Source organism: Musa acuminata, chromosome BXJ3-1 (genome assembly GCF_036884655.1).
Source record: "Musa acuminata AAA Group cultivar baxijiao chromosome BXJ3-1, Cavendish_Baxijiao_AAA, whole genome shotgun sequence".
NCBI lineage: Eukaryota > Viridiplantae > Streptophyta > Magnoliopsida > Zingiberales > Musaceae > Musa > Musa acuminata.
The window spans coordinates 9,662,884-9,681,190 of NC_088349.1; the positions used below are offsets into that span (position 1 = coordinate 9,662,884).

At 37.7% G+C, this 18,307-nt stretch overlaps 2 protein-coding genes across 2 annotated transcripts; both read left to right on the forward strand.

Moving 5' to 3' along the window:
- Positions 1-2,716: 2,716 nt before the first annotated feature.
- On the forward strand, positions 2,717-8,997 carry LOC135629634 (probable methyltransferase PMT3). The gene is made up of 8 exons (XM_065137308.1): positions 2,717-2,946; positions 3,633-4,066; positions 4,150-4,314; positions 4,413-4,595; positions 4,802-5,396; positions 7,254-7,366; positions 7,514-7,734; positions 8,360-8,997. The coding sequence occupies exons 2-8, from the start codon at positions 3,800-3,802 to the stop codon at positions 8,679-8,681; spliced, it is 1,866 nt and encodes a 621-aa protein (XP_064993380.1). The 5' UTR covers positions 2,717-2,946; positions 3,633-3,799; the 3' UTR covers positions 8,682-8,997.
- A 6,855-nt stretch (positions 8,998-15,852) lies between these two features.
- LOC135629152 (NAC domain-containing protein 100-like) lies at positions 15,853-17,704 on the forward strand. The gene is made up of 3 exons (XM_065136339.1): positions 15,853-16,021; positions 16,854-17,119; positions 17,306-17,704. Exons 1-3 carry the CDS (start codon positions 15,853-15,855, stop codon positions 17,702-17,704), a joined length of 834 nt encoding a protein of 277 aa, XP_064992411.1.
- The last annotated feature ends 603 nt before the right edge of the window (positions 17,705-18,307 follow it).

Here is an 18,307-nt window from a genome sequence, read left to right on the forward strand (position 1 = left end):
TGTGATAAGACTACTAAATGAACATACTTAGGAGTGCCATATACTTAAAACATTTTTCTTGAAACTTCTAAGGTAGTGAGTTTCTTTCAGCAGTTTGTAATAAACATGAATGTGACTGCGCACGGTCCATTAGGCAAATGAGGTTCTGGCCTGTTTCTGATTCCCTTAAGTTTGCTGTCTTAAGAACTTACTGTTAATTAGCCCCTTAGTTCTACCTAAGGCCTTTCGGTGAACAGATATATTGGATCTGGAAAGCAATATCTTGACCGAACTAAGCCACAGTTTTACGTATGTGTTCTCATTTGAAAGTCTAGTTTATCGAAACGTATAGCAAAGGAAATTATGGATCGGATGAGATATATGGCTAAAATATTGCTGTGTCATCTGTTTGGACATCAATTTGAAAAGGCTGAAGTGTATTCACTCGGCTGGCAGAATCTGCCGACACACACCACCGGTCCTCTTGCTTTAGGAATTAGTTCGTTTGTAGTATCTGGTCCTGTCCCTGTACAATCCTCTTTACTTGCAATGGACTGCCCTACGTGCGCGTGACAAAGCCGCACTGTTCCCGTGCGTCCTCGAGGGAGCACGTGTACTAACTCGTGAGAGCTTTTGGATTGAACGCCCAGCCTACGGCCAAAGTACGCTGTCGAACGTTTGGTCATTGGGATGCGAAGATCGACGGCAGCGCTGCTGTTACGACAAATTTGACGACAGGTTTCAAACAAAAAACGCAAGACCGGTAGGTTTTCGGTGCATGGTGTGGGTGGAGTGAAAAAAGCCTTGGTTTTTGACACGAGGATAGCAAGTTTCCCCGCTTGTTTATTAAAATGGGAAAACCATCGGTGGAGAATGAACCCTTAAGGAGATATTAAAATTGGATAATTTTTTTCAATTTTTTTTTTCACATAGTATGTTTAATTTTAGTTTATATATTTTATTTTCTAAAAATAAAATTAGTCTTTATCCTATTAATTGTCGTTCATTATGAGACCCTATTGCCTTACCCATCATCATCATCCTTGTCTAAGGAACAAGAGTGGTAGGGGTGGCTCCGAAGATGAGAAAGTTATCATTTAATCAAATGATTAAATGTTGGTATGTTGGGGTGGGAACCCGGGGACGATGATTGATGTGCCATCAATGTTAGATTGGGCGGGAGGTTAGCCTAAGATCGAGAGGTCGGTGTGTCAAATCTTATACTAATGAACATTAAATATCTGGACCCAAGCGTTGGGAGATTGCATATGGGTGATTAGCTTCTTCGATGTAGGAGGACGAAGGCACCAACTGTGCAAAAACCAAAAATAATCTCGTTTTTAGAATATAATAGATGCTTTGTGAAAAAAAAAGTGAAAAATATATTTTTGTGTTTTTAGAAGAAATTGCTTTGCCTAATAAAATTTGTGTATAGAGAGTATGCGTGATAGGTGGCGAGTTTATTTCATATGACTGGTTTAAGAGAATAACGTAAATGAAGGGCTGTAGACCCATGTTTTATGGTGGTCTGCACGATATGATCGTCCCGATTATAAAGCATCCGCTTCACTATATCTGAGGCGTTAAGATCCGCTCTGATGGAAAGAGAGATCGTGAAGATATGCGAGCCAAGCAATGTTGTGGCCATCACCGTCGTCCCTTTGCCTCGCATGCGTACTCACTCCTGGGAACAGAAGGGACACATCCTGTAAGGGTGGGGCCTTTACGTGGCGGGTGCCAGCCAGCCAACCAACAGTAAAGTCAAAGAATTGGCACTAGTTGTTAGAAGAAAACAAGTTGTTACGTCCATCACAATAACAGAACAATAAAGAGCACCATCTAACTCAATTATGAACCTCCTTGTTGGATTTTTGACGTGGCTTTCGTCTACAATTATTATAATGGGTTCACATTCACAATCACCTTCTCATGTGATGCTTCAAGGTGGGTGGCCACACCAAGCACCTGCTTGTCGACGACAACTCAACGAGTCACAATGCTGTCATGCCCCCACACGCACATTCTTCGCACAAATGTTATGTCTCGATCTGTACCGTATTACAAATGGAACATCGCGTGGTATATAATTAAAAACAAAAAATATTAATTTTTAATTAAAAAAAAAATTAAAAACTGGATGTATTTTTGATCAAATTATAATTCATAATTATTTTTTAATAATTTGATTGGTTTAAGACAAAATTCAAACCGCTCATATTCGGTTTGATTCGACTTCAAATCGTCAAATCGCTAAGTCAATTTTGAATCGAGGAACCATCAAATCGACGAACATTGGTCAGTCATTTCTTAATGCTTAGGCCACTAAACCTGCTAATATTTTGATAAATAATAAAGAAATAATAACATGTAAAAGAAAGCATTTGGATGTGATATTTTTGGGCATTAAATTTACGACTCCAATTTTTTTATTTTTCAGATTAATATTTTATTTGATTGTAATTGTACGGATATTGCTAAAATAAAAAAAAGGATTCTTGGAATGTTCTAGATTTATATATTAACATAAAATCTTGCAGAGACAAACTTCATTTAAATCATATCTTTGCCGTTTAATTATTTATTTTACAGATACCTATATATATATATTTATTTATTTTTGTTCGTGTGCAGGGCACAGCCACATGGACCCCTACATACGAATACGCGAGAATTCGTACTCTCTTATTTATACGTGTCTATCCTCACCGTTCGAGTATAATTATGGTAACGTTTGAACAGGATTAGAAATCGTTCCGTCGCCGTGTCTCCCTCCGCCTACCCACCCAAAGCACACCGAAAAAGCTCTCAGATCTGGTTCTCCTCCACCATCACTCCCGACTATCCCGCTCCCTATCTCCCTCCTCTTTCTCTGTAACAGCAAAAACCCATTTGGATCCGTTCTGCATTTGGAGATCTCTGTTAGGGCTTGGTTGGGGTGGATTGGCGCCGTCCGATCTCAGATCTCCGGTGAGTGCTCCCGTGACTTGAACGCCTCCACTTGTGGGTCGATTCGGTTTTGTGGTGCGGAAGCGGATCTTCTGCTGGGAGCCCGTCGACAAATGCTTGATTTCTTTCGAGGGTCTTTCTGATTCTCTTTATTGCTTTCCTGCCTCGGTGCTCTGTGTTCCGGGTTTTATTTTGCTCCTTACCGTGTTTTGGATCTCCCTTAGATCTTCTTCGCGGTTGGTGTTTTTGATCATTTTACCAATTTGAGAACTCAACTGATCTTTCCATATAAAAATTGCCTTGTTCGCTTTTCCATCCTTGTCCCGTCGGTGATTTAAGTTCCGCGGAGCTCGGATTCGTGGATCGCTCCTTCTCCGATGCCAATCCCGTTTGCGTGATGTTTTGGATCTCTTACGAACATACCCGAGAATCTTGCCTTGTGCTTGATCTAGAAAATTGTCTCACATTCTGTCCCTTTCTTCGTATCGCCGCTCGCAAACTGTTCGGGAGATCTCGTTAATTCACATGAAGAGCATAAGAATTTCGATTACCTATTTTCTTTTTTTATACTCGACAGAAAAATTTGTTTTTGATGAACAACTTAAAATGTTCGATCCGTGCAGGTTTTTCTTTCATCATGATTGAATATCTAAATACAGTATTGTCGATATTTTGTCATTTCATTTCAGCTTTTTATTGTTTGGCAGGAAGGAAATGTTCGAGTTGTAGATCACTAAATTCTGAAGGCACTGCACTGCTCGTAGCTTTTTTTTGTGGCGTTTAAATATGATTGATTATGTGGATTGAGTGTTGCGGTGATAAGATCTTTTGAGAGTTCCACTAGAACGTCCTCTGCTAGATCTCCATTTCCAAAATGATGAGGGGGAGAGATGGAGGCCAGAAGAAACATTTGGTCCCATCATTGTGTCTCATTGTTCTCTTTCTAGGTTTTCTAGTTCTATACTATGGCTCTTTCTTTGGTCCTCGGGGGCAGCATGCGAACTCTGCTTTAGAGTATGGTAGTAGAATCTCAAGATCAATTGGTTGGTCTAACGGTGATAATGGAGAGGTAGTCAAATCAGAAGAGTCCATTTTCGGTCAGGACGATGGAGAGGACGGTCTCATACCCAAAAGCTTTCCTGTGAGTGCATTTCGAATCGCTATTTCTCTTCCCGCTTATCAATGAATACGAGCTTCTAGTTGATTTGTTCTGCTTTCCTGAAGGTCTGCGATGATCGACATTCGGAGCTCATTCCCTGCCTAGACAGAAATCTTATTTACCAGACAAGACTGAAGCTGGATTTGTCTTTAATGGAGCATTATGAGAGACACTGCCCACAGCCTGAGAGGCGGTACAATTGCTTGATTCCCCCGCCAGCTGGCTACAAGGTTGACAAAGAATTACTGCTAAGGAGGCTCTTTAACATGTATCGTATTGTATTTTCTTAAGCTTCTGACTACTGTTTTGACATACCATCATGCTGCAGGTTCCGATAAAGTGGCCAAAAAGCCGAGATGAAGTTTGGCAAGTAAATATTCCTCACACACACCTTGCACATGAAAAGTCTGATCAGAACTGGATGGTTGTTAAGGGGGACAAGATTGTTTTTCCTGGAGGTGGCACCCATTTCCATTATGGAGCTGATAAATATATTGCACATCTTGCAAATGTAAGTCTGCTTTAATATGTCGAGAAAAACAAATATGTTATTGATAAATTTAGTTGGCACCTTCATAAAATGGTCAAAGATTTCTGAAATTATCTCTTTATTTTTCCAATGCACCACTATTTTTGTGCTTTCCTATTATATTTAGTTTGTTGCTTTCAGTAGTTTTTCTTTAATTCAGAAAACTCATCCTTCATTTGTATCAACAGATGCTTAACTTCACGAATAACAATCTAAACAATGAGGGAAGGATCCGGACTGTTTTTGATGTTGGTTGTGGAGTTGCTAGCTTTGGTGGATATCTTTTATCATCTGATATCATAGCAATGTCTTTAGCACCTAATGATGTTCATCAAAATCAGATTCAGTTTGCGCTAGAGAGGGGAATTCCTGCTTACCTTGGTGTTTTAGGAACAAAGAGGCTCCCTTACCCAAGCAGATCTTTTGAATTTGCTCATTGTTCCCGATGTCGAATTGATTGGCTTCAAAGAGATGGGATCCTTCTCCTAGAATTGGATAGGTTGCTCAGACCCGGAGGCTATTTCGCTTATTCATCCCCTGAAGCATATGCACAAGATGAAGAGGATCTCAAGATATGGAAGGAGATGAGTGCACTAGTTGAGCGGATGTGTTGGAAGATAGCTGCCAAGAAGAACCAAACTGTGATATGGGTCAAACCTTTGACAAATGATTGTTATTTGAATAGAGAGCCAGGAACTCGGCCACCTCTGTGCAGATCTGACAATGATCCAGATGCAGTTTGGGGTGTCCCGATGGAGGCTTGTATTACTCCTTACTCTGAACGTGAGTGCTCTCACTTATTGGGATTATTTCATTTTTTTATCTTCAACATGTTTGGAATTTTTTTTTAAAGCTTTCTGTGCTTCATATTAATATAGGTTCTTTTTAGGTGTTTGTTTCTGCTGGACATGCATATAACATGTGCTTCATATTATATGCATGTTGTTCTTTGGTGGCTCTAGCTAATCAAAGTATTCTGCAGGACACTTCTTATCCTACAAACTTGAAAATGCTGATTTAAAAATAATAAGAAACAATGCGTTTGACACCTGGTCTAGAGGATTCAAATGATCGCATAATGAGATACCAACTACCAAGCATGGCATGTTCCCTTGGTCCAAAGTTTTAGAAGATATCACTTACTCAGACGGCTTTAGTTCCTTTCTTCTAGAAATGGTTTTAGTTCTTAGACAGATTTGGATAATTGAGGCTTCTGCCTTACGAATTATCTAAGATATGATATGATTTACTCTATGCTGTCTGTGAATTTACAATGTGTTAAGTTTTTCTCGATTCTAAAACTACTTATAGTGGTGCCCAACAAATTGGTGTGGAAGATCTGGGAGCTGTAATTGAAAATCTTATTTCTTTTTGCATAATGGATTTAGTATTTGGCATATTGTGGTGCACTTTAAGGATATTGTTAATAATTTACCAAGCGTTTGTAGTGATCATGCTCGCTTTCTGTTCTGTACACTCTTTTAGAATGTGGATTGAAGTTCATGGAAATCACAAGCCTCATCAAGAATGCAGTATAACATCTACTTGCCAGTTTAGACAGTTAATAAGCCAACCTTCTGCTATTAATAGTATTGCATGGTACTGTCTTGATGATTAACCAGAATCATACTGAATCAATGAGGCCTGATTATATTGGAAAAGCAATATTGATTTTCTTGAATTAGATGGTTTATGTCTTCACAGAGACCAGTCGGTTAGCATATACTGAGGGAACAACTTATTAGGAAGTCTATATTATATGGTGGATATCGACACTATTGTGTTTGGCTAGGTTTATCTCTAGTCATATCTCTAAACTTTTGGGCAAAAGCATATGTCGATGCCATCTTTTATCAATGCCAAAGAAAATCAAGTGTGGATTTTCTTGAAGTATATTTATGACAATATTTTCACCACATTGAGCTTGAACAATTTCATGGTGCTTGGTTTGATTTTCCGTGTTTCTTTTTTGAACAAGGTTGTTGGTTTTGTAATTTGTAAACTTTTGGATGTAAACACCCTAGCATTATGAACTGCCCAATCCACCTAATCATTAATTTGTGTACTGGTAGAAGATTTACCATGAATGGTAGAAGTACAACACACAACTATGTCTCTCACCTTATATGTCATGACCAATCTTGATAGACTAGCTGACTCAATAAGTTGGATATAGCAGGTGTTAAACCCCATGGTTGGATAATGCTAGAATCCAGGTTATCTATTGGTTTATCCATCTTGCCCTATTCAGATTGATGTTACATTGTCAGTGCAATGAGAAGTACTTAATTATATTTCAAAATGTGTAATGTAGAAAATGAATTCAGATTCCAAAATTAGAGTTTCACCTATTAGAAGCCCTAAAATTTATAGTACGGAATGGTGAATGCATAAGAAAGCTGATGTTATCTTCACCCTTGATCTAACAATTAATTACTTGCTATCCAATAAACATTCGTAGAATAGTTGTACTTGCTGTGGGCATAAATTTCTCTATTGTCATCACTGTTTATTCTTTTTAATGAGATAATTGTGTTAGTATAGCATAGGCAAGATTCTGTGTTGTAGCTATTATTACATATTCCTGTTACTTTGAAAGTTCCTAATCATTTAGTGATGAGAGTTTTTTCACTTCTGCAGAGAATCAAAGAGATAGGGGTAGTGGGTTGGCTCCTTGGCCGTCTCGCTTAACTACCCCTCCTCCACGCCTTGCTGATTTTGGTATTTCAACGGACATGTTTGAAAAGGACATGGTAAATAATACTGTACATTATCTCACTTGCCATTCTTAATGGTTGTAATTTGATATGATTCTTATGCAATTTCAATCATTAAATATAAGCATGTAAATGATCCTTTTAGCAATATATTTATTTTATGATAATACATACAACACACAGGAAATTTGGCGGCAAAGGGTTGAGAATTATTGGAGCCTTTTGAATGCAAAGATCCGGGCAAATACACTGAGAAACTTGATGGATATGAAGGCAAACATGGGATCATTTGCTGCTGCTCTTAAAGATGAGCCTGTTTGGGTTATGAATGTTGTACCAGAAGATGGACCTAACTTGCTCAAGATAATTTATGACAGAGGCCTAATGGGCACTGTGCATGACTGGTAAGCTTATACTCATTATATGAAACAGGAGATTTGGGCTGTAGGTAGTGCAACTAATTAGTAAAGACCTGCATTTGACTGGTTGCATCATACTTGTGCGCTTGTTTTTGCTAACATTATGATGGTGGTAAAAATGCTTAAAATTTCTACACTTCTTGTTTGCTAGGTTTCTTCTCTTAGTTACTCTGATTATGTTGGGTACATGCTTGACATTATCAAGTTCGTGTATCTGCCGAAACTAGTTTTTGAAACTGATCAGAATATTGCATTTAGATGTTCTTTTGTTATATCCATTCCTCGCTGATGATTATCTAGCAAGCACTGATTCTGGATCATGCAAACCGTCAAATTAACGGATTTGTACTTCTCCCCTCTTAGTACCCATATTTCTGTTACTTTTGAAGACTTGCATTGCCACTTTGTGGAAGCCTTGTGCAGTATCCTTTTTGTAGTTGTCTAGAGTACCATAGTTGTATTACATGTAGATGTTCTGACCAAGGCAGTGAACCACCGATGAAATAGTGTACACCAATTAAGTTGCTTTTTTTGTATAGAAATACTTACATCGTGTTTTATCATCCCTTTTGGGGTTTGTTTCTCACTGAATATCCTCGAATAATGATAGGTGCGAGGCGTTCTCGACATACCCCCGAACTTTTGATCTCCTTCATGCTTGGACTGTCTTCTCCGACATCGAGAAGAAAGGATGCAGTGTGGAGGACTTGCTGATTGAGATGGACCGTATTCTTAGGCCTACCGGTTTCATAATTGTTCGAGACAGGAAGCCAGTGGTGGAGTATATTAAGAAGCACTTGACAGCATTGCACTGGGAATCAGTGGCAACTGTGGATGCTGAACCCAACTCCGATTCAGAAGATGGGGAGTCGATATTCGTGATACAGAAGAAGATGTGGCTCGTAGATGAAAGTGCCAAGGATGTTGCCTAACACGCCGAAAGATTTCTGTTTGGAGATAAGCTTAACATGAGTCACCTTGGCGCACCGGGATCAAATTCTTTAAGGTTGAGTCACTTAATGACCGACCCTTTTCTTGCTTTCACTGTTGCTAAGTTGTTTGTAGGTTAAAGCAGTTAAAAGTGCTGTTAATTTAGCACGGTCTTGTTTGGTGGGTTGGCTTGGCCAAAGACAGGTCCTTGTGGAGAAGAAGCTGCTTCGAACCTTCTTCTTCCTCGGGACCAAATAAAAGATTATCTATTATGTTCGTTCACTCGAATTTTACTAATGTCACTGAAAGTTAAAATTGTGTCGTTGGCTCTCTCGATGTTACTACATGCTTTTTGTTGAGTCTCATTTCCTATTTCGGTTTATCCTAATCCTTTAGAGGGATTTCTAATTTGAAATTCTAAATAGATCTTCATTGGATTACCTCATCTGACCGTAGGCACGAGGATGGATGGAGTCGATTCAGTTCTTTTTCTCATTTTGTATCTACATATATGTTATTTTTCCCATTTCGCATCTGCATATATGTAATGAAGCCAACAAAATAGAAAGAAATGCTGTGGGGTTACTGAACAATCTTCTCTTTGACGCTCAAATAAGGAGTCTTTTATCAAAACTATCTTCATGGGCGAGGTAGAGAAGGAAAATAATTTTTAGTAGTTCTCTCTTGTGCGACTCTCACCTCTCTAATCTCTATATTATGTTGAAATTGAGAAATATTTTTGAATTTCCAAAGTCCGAACCCTACAAGGATTAGGAGTCATGAATAATTTGATCATTCTATAAATATCTTATATATTTCTATATTTATATTTATTTTGATGAGGGATAACGAGATTTGATGAGTCCTTTTTAAGTGTTATTAGGTTTCTATATAGGGTGTTGTCTATATGTTTTTTAGAGTGACCGGAAAAAAATAGAAAAAAATAAAAATTCTTTAAGATGAGAGGGTATAAAGGGGATTATGTTAGAATAACTCTCAGATTCTTATAACTGATCTCACATAGTAAAAAATTTGATTTTTTTTTTAACATAGTCATAGAGTTGCTTAACTAAGTTATATCTTACGGTAATTTTTTTGGTATAATCTTGATTATTGATATCTATTTTTTTAGTTTTTTGGTATAATCTTGATTATTAATATCTATTTTTTTAGTTTTAAAAGTCTTTATTAACTTTAAATATGCTTGAGATGTATTAGCGACTAGTGAGATAGTTACATCCTCCTTGAGGTAAGGGGGATTGTCTCCTAATTAGATATGAACCACCATTTTCATACCATGAGATCAAGTATGAGTCATTACTTGACCATCACACTCATCTCAATCGATATTACATTCATACGCATGATTGAAGTAATCTATAGGTATCCCAAGTGAAAATGTCAACATAAGATATGAGACATGGGTGTAGGATATATTAAGATGGAGAAATGAAATTAATAGAATTTAAATATCCTCAATGAGATATCCGCTTATCACTATTTAGTTCGAATTAAATATATTTTCCCTCATAAAATTAATTTAAAATATATTAATAAAAGAGAGATCATTTATATGCTTTTGAATATAATGATCACGACTATTAGAAAATGAATGAGAGGTGATAAAACAACATAGACTTCAAATTAAAATACAAAATAAGAAGAAAGTGGTCCTAATAAGATTTCTCAACTCATAAACATAATAAAATAAAAAGAGAAAGAAAGCTACCACAACTGCACATGAATTAAGGTGAGGGTCTCAACTATCAAATCATCAATATTTTTTAATAAAAGATAAAGGGTTAAAGTGAGGTTCGAGATAAACACTATATGATATATGGATAAAATCTTTACCTCAAATCATAATATTGCAATTGAGAAAACAAATAACTCCTGACATGATATTGACTTTTTTAATAATCATGTTAAAGTTATATAAAAAAGACCTATATATTTATGTAATGAATATGTTGGTTGGGGATGCTAAAAAGACCCTATAGGGGTGGCGACAAATAACAAAGTCTATCTTCGTTTGGAGGTTTCTAAGATCGGAGCACTTATGAAGTTCTATTTTTGGCATATCTAATGGATCCGAAATAGATTCAATGCTCCAAAACCTTTCATTTCATTGAAGAAACTTTAGGGAATATAGAATACAAAATAACTGTTTGTTAATTTCTCAAAGCAGCTTGATGAAGAAGTTGCATCTTCCAATTAATCTCGGATGAGTAGTTTATTGGATGTAGACGATCATATAGTCAAAAGATCCAATTTCCCTTTTTTTTTTTAGATAGACAACGCTATAGATTATGGCTGTACGATACGTTTGTGATTCGAAATAGATCCGACATCTAAGATTTGCAAGTACAATAATGGGTATTTGAGGATTTGATAGGAAAAATTATAAAAATTAAGTTGATTAGTCGAAGGATTCGAAAAAGTAAAAAGTGTTGTCAACTAAAGTTGCCTCGGAGTAAGATTTGAGTAAAAAGTGTTCAACATGTTAGTAATTCAGAATATATCCGAGTTTGGCATTCAACATTATAGTAAGTCTATTGCTGAGAGAGATCGGAAGGTTTGATAGGAAGTTTAGCAAAAATTATATCAAGTGAAAAGCATTGAGAATTAAAATTGCTTAAGAGAGATTTAAAGTGCTCGCTCATGATTCAAAATGGACAAGAGTATGTTAGTTTGACAAGTCACACTACAAGAAAAATTTAATTATTTATTTTGAGTTTAATTTCTATTAAGTTCATACTTAGTTAAAATAGTTTGAGCTTTTTTTGTTTAGTAATTTTAGGTGTTTTATGACCTAGGCATATTTTCCTAAGATATTTATAATTATCTCTTTTATACTAGAGTTTTGTTCATTTTTTGTCCGTGGATATAGGTCAATTGATCGAACCGTGTAAATTTGGTGTCATTGTCTCTTTTATTTTTCGGTTTTATTATCTTTATTAGGTTGCTAAATTACTCTTTCGTAAATTTTATGGGGTCAACTCTATCTGATATTTGAAATTATTACAAGTCTAATATTGAGAGAGATTAGAGGATTTGATAATAAGTTCTATAAAAATTATATCAAAGGCGTATATCTAACATAGTCTTCTTTAATAATTAAATTGGTTAGTCGAAGAATCCGAAAAGTAGAAAGTGTTATGAATTAAATTACTTACGACAAATTTAAGGAGCAAAAAAGTGTCTAATTTCTCTCGGAGAAATTAGTAAAAGTTGTGTGAAAATTATATTATGATGATGATGTTTGTGATATAAGTTCATCTAATGCTTAAGTTGGTTAATCGAAGGATTTAGAAAGTAGAAATTAACGTAAACTAAAATTGCTTAAGAGAGATTCATGAAGTGCTCCTCGTAATCATTGCAGTTAGTGAGGAGTTAATTTATGACATGATTAAGTAAAATTATCGATCATTATTTAATCATCTCCAACAGTCTGAATATTACAATTACCGTCTGAAACTTATGCCAACGTTAAGAGTTCTCAACTGAAGTATAGAATGTTTTCGAGTCGACATTAATATGGATAAATCATTTCTTCAACTTGTCGGGTTGACAAGATTATATTAGAACACGAGTCGTCATTGAATTATGCTATGCCCTCTTTTGACTGCGCTGCAACACTTGAATGCTCTTTAAATCTCTGCTTGCTTCTCATTCGCGTACATCTGTTTCTCCCGGTGAGTAGGAGTCAGCAAGTCATTATCGCGATGGCTATAACACAGCATCATGGAATTCGAGACAGTGAAACACAGTGGCAGCTGATGCATGCCCGTGCTGTCATCATCAGCAACATGCAACCTACCTCCCTTTCTTCTTCCTCGATTGGTCTCATCTCCTTCTCTCTTGGATTGAATTGGTCCAAATGCTAAATCCCCCCCCCCACAACATATGTCGGTCTATATGTATGCAAATGTTCCAACGAATCGCTTTTTATCTGTTGTGTTCTTTCTGCCCATTAACTCTTTGGTGATATGATGTGTTCGGCTTGGCGGTGGCGTGGTATTGTTTATTTACCTTCTTCCCTCTAATCATTATTGTTGCGGTAGCAAAGCTTCGCATAGTTCTCACGAATCGAGTCGAGTCAGCATCAATCTGCAAAAGCTTGTAGACAACAATTTCCCACCTTCGCAAGCTATCCTCACTCCTCACCGCCAAAACAATACCAATCCTAACTACGACAAAAAAACATCATCAATTGCAATGGCGCAGTTGTTGCCACTCCAACCAATACTTCAGCATATGCATCGATAGTAATAATTTGGTCGGTCGATCATTGGTGTGGTCTATAGATTTACGAAGAATTATCTGTTTGGAACGTACCCACACAGTTTTATCTTTTTGGAACATGTGAACTTTAAAAGACGTCTCTGAGAGTAAAAAAAAACATAACGGACTTATGAACCATTTGTTTCCATACTCCTTGATCACTGTGGAACTAAATGATCTTATCAAATAGATACTAACATTTGGTCTCAATAATTTCTCATGTAATCAGAACTACTACCTAAATTCTAGCAATCATAATATATATCAGATTCAATATCAATTTAACTCGAAAGCTTATGTTCATTAAGTTACGATCGTATACGTAATTTGACTTCTTCAATCTTTAGAGCTACTCTCTTAGTTCTTTTCTTTTTCATGCGACACACATAAATATTTTTAACATATTATCCATTTACACCTAAAAGATACAATCACTTCTCCAATCATTTCATGGTCTATTATTGATTCACACGACAAATCTTTATAATCAAAAATAAAAACAGAAGAACAAGAAGATTGGGCATTTTGGCATATAAAAGCTCAGCATTTGTTTTTCAGCTACTTACATTTGGCACTCACGGCCAAATCCCTTACGCTTGACCTCCATGACAGGCCTAACTCATCTGTGATCGAAAGCGATCTTTCTTATTCGTCTCTCACTCAAATATCATCATCGCATTCTTCACAGTTCATGTCCAAATATTGTAGTGATGGAACATATTCTTGCATGCGTCCTTTATTTACTCGCACAGTGGACACATGCATATCCAACAAGATAACGGTGGAAGATTCCCGGCACCTCTACACCCAGGGGACCGTTTCTAGTTAGATCCTGTGTCCGACAGCCACGTCATTTTCCATGAGGCATTAAATGCTGCATGTTTGCAGTACTGTGACGATAAAGACACGGTTGGCGATAGCTCTTAATTATTATTCCTCAAGTACAGGCTATATAGAATGTGAATTTTCCTCCACCTCAATACATCGCTGCCGTACCTTATCGATCCATCGGTCGTCGAGCCCGTTCTCCCGACTACAGAGCGAGGAGTTCTACAGTTTGATCGTTGTCAATGACGTATCTAAGCACGGTGATCTAAATGATTATGATTTGGATGGCGAAGCAAACGACAAAATGCAGCAGAGAGGAGATATGTGTCATCCACAGATGAGACTACAATTTTTAGTCTGATGAGGAAGGTTGATTGCTAGAAGAAAGAAGAGTGTGGAGGCGTCACTCTTTCCACAAGATCAACCACCTGCAATCTACAAAAGGAGAACCCTAGAATTCCCAATCATAGAGGTGCATTGATTGCCAAAACGTTTTCCCATCCTCATTAACAAATGCACAGTGTGATTTCCAGATTTACTATATGATTCTTGACTTTTAATGGACGTTGATGTGCATGTAGTATCAATTGGCGTCACCGACGAGAAGGACAGCCTCAACTGGTTGCCGTGCTGCGGGATGAATAAGTGCCAGCGATGCTTTGGCAACACCATTGAGATACTTGACATGGCTTTCTGGTGTGACTTCTCCGTGGCTCACTGACTGTGTGCTTTAATTCACATTATTATTATTATTATTATTATTATTATTATTATTATTATTATTATTATTATTATTCCTCATAAGTTTGAGTTAGGCTCGTTATTTAATTTTTATATGACATGAAAAAAAAGAAAAGAATAATTTCACATTGATAAGTTAATCCGATCAATTTGACTCAGAATTATTTTTGGATTGCGAAAATATTTTCTTTTTCTGATGCGAATGACACAATAATTTCTTACTATTTGTACTTTTTTTTATTTTTGCATGATGACTACGTATGATTCGACAGTGCCACCAAAATAGCACACAGCATGGCTATCTCTCGATCAGGACAACGTTCGCATCTTATTATCCATATATTCCCCTCGTTCTCAAGAAGGGTTTCCATTAATGTGATGGTTTTCCAAGACTGGAAGACAGCAGACTACCTGTCCAGTTGAATTTTAGAGGAGATTAATTCTTAATAATTAATCTTTATTTTCCAAAGTTTCACCTTTTGTTCACTTTTACTACATCCAAAAACAGAAAAGAAATCTGAAGCAAGAAGAACCTTAATGAACCTAAGAACAAAATCGTCAACATCTCGACAAGAACATGACAGAAAGAATAAGAAGAAGAAGAAGAAGAAGAAGAGGTGTGCGATGGTGAGTTGTACCAATAAATTCATGTGAACTACATTCACGTGCATGTCTTCTTCCTACCCTCCGCTATCTTTGGCGGTCAATTCACTGCTTGCTTGTCAGGTCCTCCGAGCTTCCCGAAAACTCTGTTTCGAGTTTTGGATGGACGCACAGGTGGCACAGAAGCTTTCTGTAGAGCATAAGCACAGCCAGCATTGCTCTGCTAGCGACATACACGGCCCATGTTCTTCCTCATTATTTTCCTTGGATCTCCATTTGAATTAATCCTGAGATGACAACCTTAAATTTCCTTATTTACATTACATATGCCAGCTGATCATCGAGTGTTACTAATAAATCCCACCTCTGTCTTATCCATGGGTTTTCTTGCAGCCGAGGATTTTCTTCTCAAGTTCTCGTTACGCAAGCATGGGGACCTTTGTTCATCCCTGTGGGATCAATCAGGACAGCGGCGCACGCCATCTCTGTCTCCAGATGACGACGCCGACGGCACTCCCAAACAGTAAAGGCAGTTTGGCGACCTATCCAACTCTATATACATTTTAACTCGTAGCCTCAATTCCCCTCCATTATAAATATGCCTCCGCAGTGTTACGACTGAAAGCATTTAAGCCTTTCCACTCGCTAATTGTTCTCTTTCTCCTTTTTCTGATTCTTGTCTCCCTCGCTGACTCATACGAACGCACAGAGAGAAAGATGGGTCTAAGAGACATCCAATCCACGCTGCCACCAGGGTTTAGGTTCTGCCCCAGCGACGAGGAGCTGGTTTGCTATTACTTGCACAAGAAAGTGGCTAATGAAAGAGTTTTAGGAGGTACACTGGTGGAGGTGGATTTGCACACTCGCGAGCCATGGGAACTTCCAGGTGGATGCATGCTTCTTTACCTTTTCGCTCCATTATTTTCTCAGTGCTCTTCTCTCTTTCATCGTTCCCACAGAGCAAACAAGATGAAACTTAGCGTCTCTTACGAACAAAGTTTGATACAAATACGCACATATACCTTAGTAAGTTATATCTGATGTAGAAAGATCCAAATATGCACGTATTAGCCTTTTCTTTGTGTAGAAAGTGGAGAGAACTAAATAGATCGCATTCATAGGCCAGCTTTGCTCCTGCGTGACTTAACATCCTACTGTAACCTCACAGAATCACAACTGATTCCAACTGCCGATGAAAATATTCATAAACTATTGCTATAATTTATGGTTGATGTTGTTGTTGTTACAGTATAATCATAATCATTTTGATTCCATTTAGGTTTGGGATAAATACAATGATCCCATGGCATTACTAAAACTTCTAATGGCATTTTAACTCCATTCAGTGCGTGTGTAAATGTAGACAGACAGATATCTTAGCTGGTAAAGACTTTAAGCACAAGTAGATATGAACTGACACTAACTCAGGTTTATTAATAGTTACATTGTGCTTGTAAGGTGTCAACAAGTTTGTCCACTGATCTCTTCGAAAAGAAGTAACATTTTCTTAGTAAATTATGTAGTTTCCTGTTGAGAAAAAGAAAAGCAAACGTAAAGGATGTTACCATCCAGAAAACTGAAAGAACGTTGGTTTGAGTAGAATGACTCCATGGATTTGTCTTGTCTTCTCAATCTAACACAAACCATTCAAGATGTATTTTGCCCACATATTTTGAGGTTTGGTTATGGACACTAATATCGAGCATTGATGTGGTCAGAGGCGGCTAAGCTCAGCACCAACGAATGGTATTTCTTCAGCTTCCGGGACCGGAAATATGCCACTGGTTTACGCATGAATCGAGCAACAAAGTCTGGATATTGGAAGGCCACAGGTAAAGACTGTACTGTCTGTGAACCCACAACCCTCGCCGTCGTAGGGATGAGGAAGACTCTGGTCTTCTACAGCGGAAGAGCTCCAAACGGGGTAAAGAGCAATTGGGTCATGCATGAATTCCGACTGGAAGCACCGTATAGCCCTCCCAAGGTACTGATGGAACTGCTTTCACTAGGCTTCTGTTCTCTTAGACATCACAAACAACTAAGTGCGAATGAAGACGGAGCGAAGAAAAGAAATAGATCTAGCAATCGATAGGAACCTTCCTCTGCATGATGCTGCCTGTAGTTATGTAAGCAGTCCTTTTGATCACTTAACTGTGTGTAATTCTGACAGGAGGACTGGGTTTTGTGTCGAGTTTTCCAGAAGAACAAAGGTAAGCCAATGGGCGACAGCTTGGAGAACGAGCATGGATGCTTGGGATCGTCACCTCCTCCTGTGCATGACCACACCATGGGAGATGAGTGCTACGAGACGATGATCACATCGTTTAACATAGTCACACAGGAAAGCCGGGAGGAGGACGACCTTAACTTTGCAGCACCGCGCGGCAACTATGTAGACTTCCCCGGGGCGTTTGACAGCAGTATGATGATGGGAGTGGGCAGCGGTTCCAGAGGCGACGAGGAGGATGACTGCGAGTTGCTGCTCGATATGAGCTGCCTACAAGACCACGATCCCGTGGGAGGATGTTTCAGATTTCAAGGTACCAGCACGGATCAGCTCTTCTTCTAGGGATTGATTGAGATAGACGACGACGGACGTGTAAATGGTGGTGTGTTGGTTGTACAAGAAGCTCTACTTGTAGTAGCTAAAACAGTGAGCGATTGCAGTAAAAATACTTTGGCATGCGGAGATCTGTCTTACTGAATGAAAGACAAAAACAAAAAAGTCACTGCAGGAAACATTGATGATGAATACCAAAACAAGTTTCTATCTAATAACCCACGCCAAAGAGGAATCTGAGATAAGGAACGAGTAACGCATCCGTATGACGTGTCCCTTCCGAATAATGACGTAATGGCTTGCTACCAAAATTGAACAAACGCACGTCCGACTTATCCATAATGTGGATGAGTGGCTGAGAACGTAATATAATATATATATATATATATATATATATATATATATTGTAAAGTATCAAATATTTAATGTTGTTTCGATAGGGCATTCCCATGTGGAGCGTGAAATATATGACTAATTATCATATAGGTTGATGTAGTTGTCAATCGATTACATATTAACCCTATAGTTAGTTATCTTTAATATTTTAATTTTTATATTATATAATAATATATATACTAACGTCGATATAGTTATCGAACGATCCTCACTTCT

Bases quoted from the DNA above. Each gene is read 5' to 3' on its own strand.
- LOC135629634 (XM_065137308.1), top strand. From the start codon at position 3,800: ATGATGAGGGGGAGAGATGGAGGCCAGAAGAAACATTTGGTCCCATCA. The intron at 5,397-7,253 runs GTGAGTGCTCTC...TCACTTCTGCAG, and splicing joins TATTACTCCTTACTCTGAAC to AGAATCAAAGAGATAGGGGT. The intron at 7,735-8,359 runs GTAAGCTTATAC...GAATAATGATAG, and splicing joins ATGGGCACTGTGCATGACTG to GTGCGAGGCGTTCTCGACAT.
- LOC135629152 (XM_065136339.1), top strand. From the start codon at position 15,853: ATGGGTCTAAGAGACATCCAATCCACGCTGCCACCAGGGTTTAGGTTC. The intron at 16,022-16,853 runs GTGGATGCATGC...TGATGTGGTCAG, and splicing joins CGAGCCATGGGAACTTCCAG to AGGCGGCTAAGCTCAGCACC. The intron at 17,120-17,305 runs GTACTGATGGAA...TAATTCTGACAG, and splicing joins CACCGTATAGCCCTCCCAAG to GAGGACTGGGTTTTGTGTCG.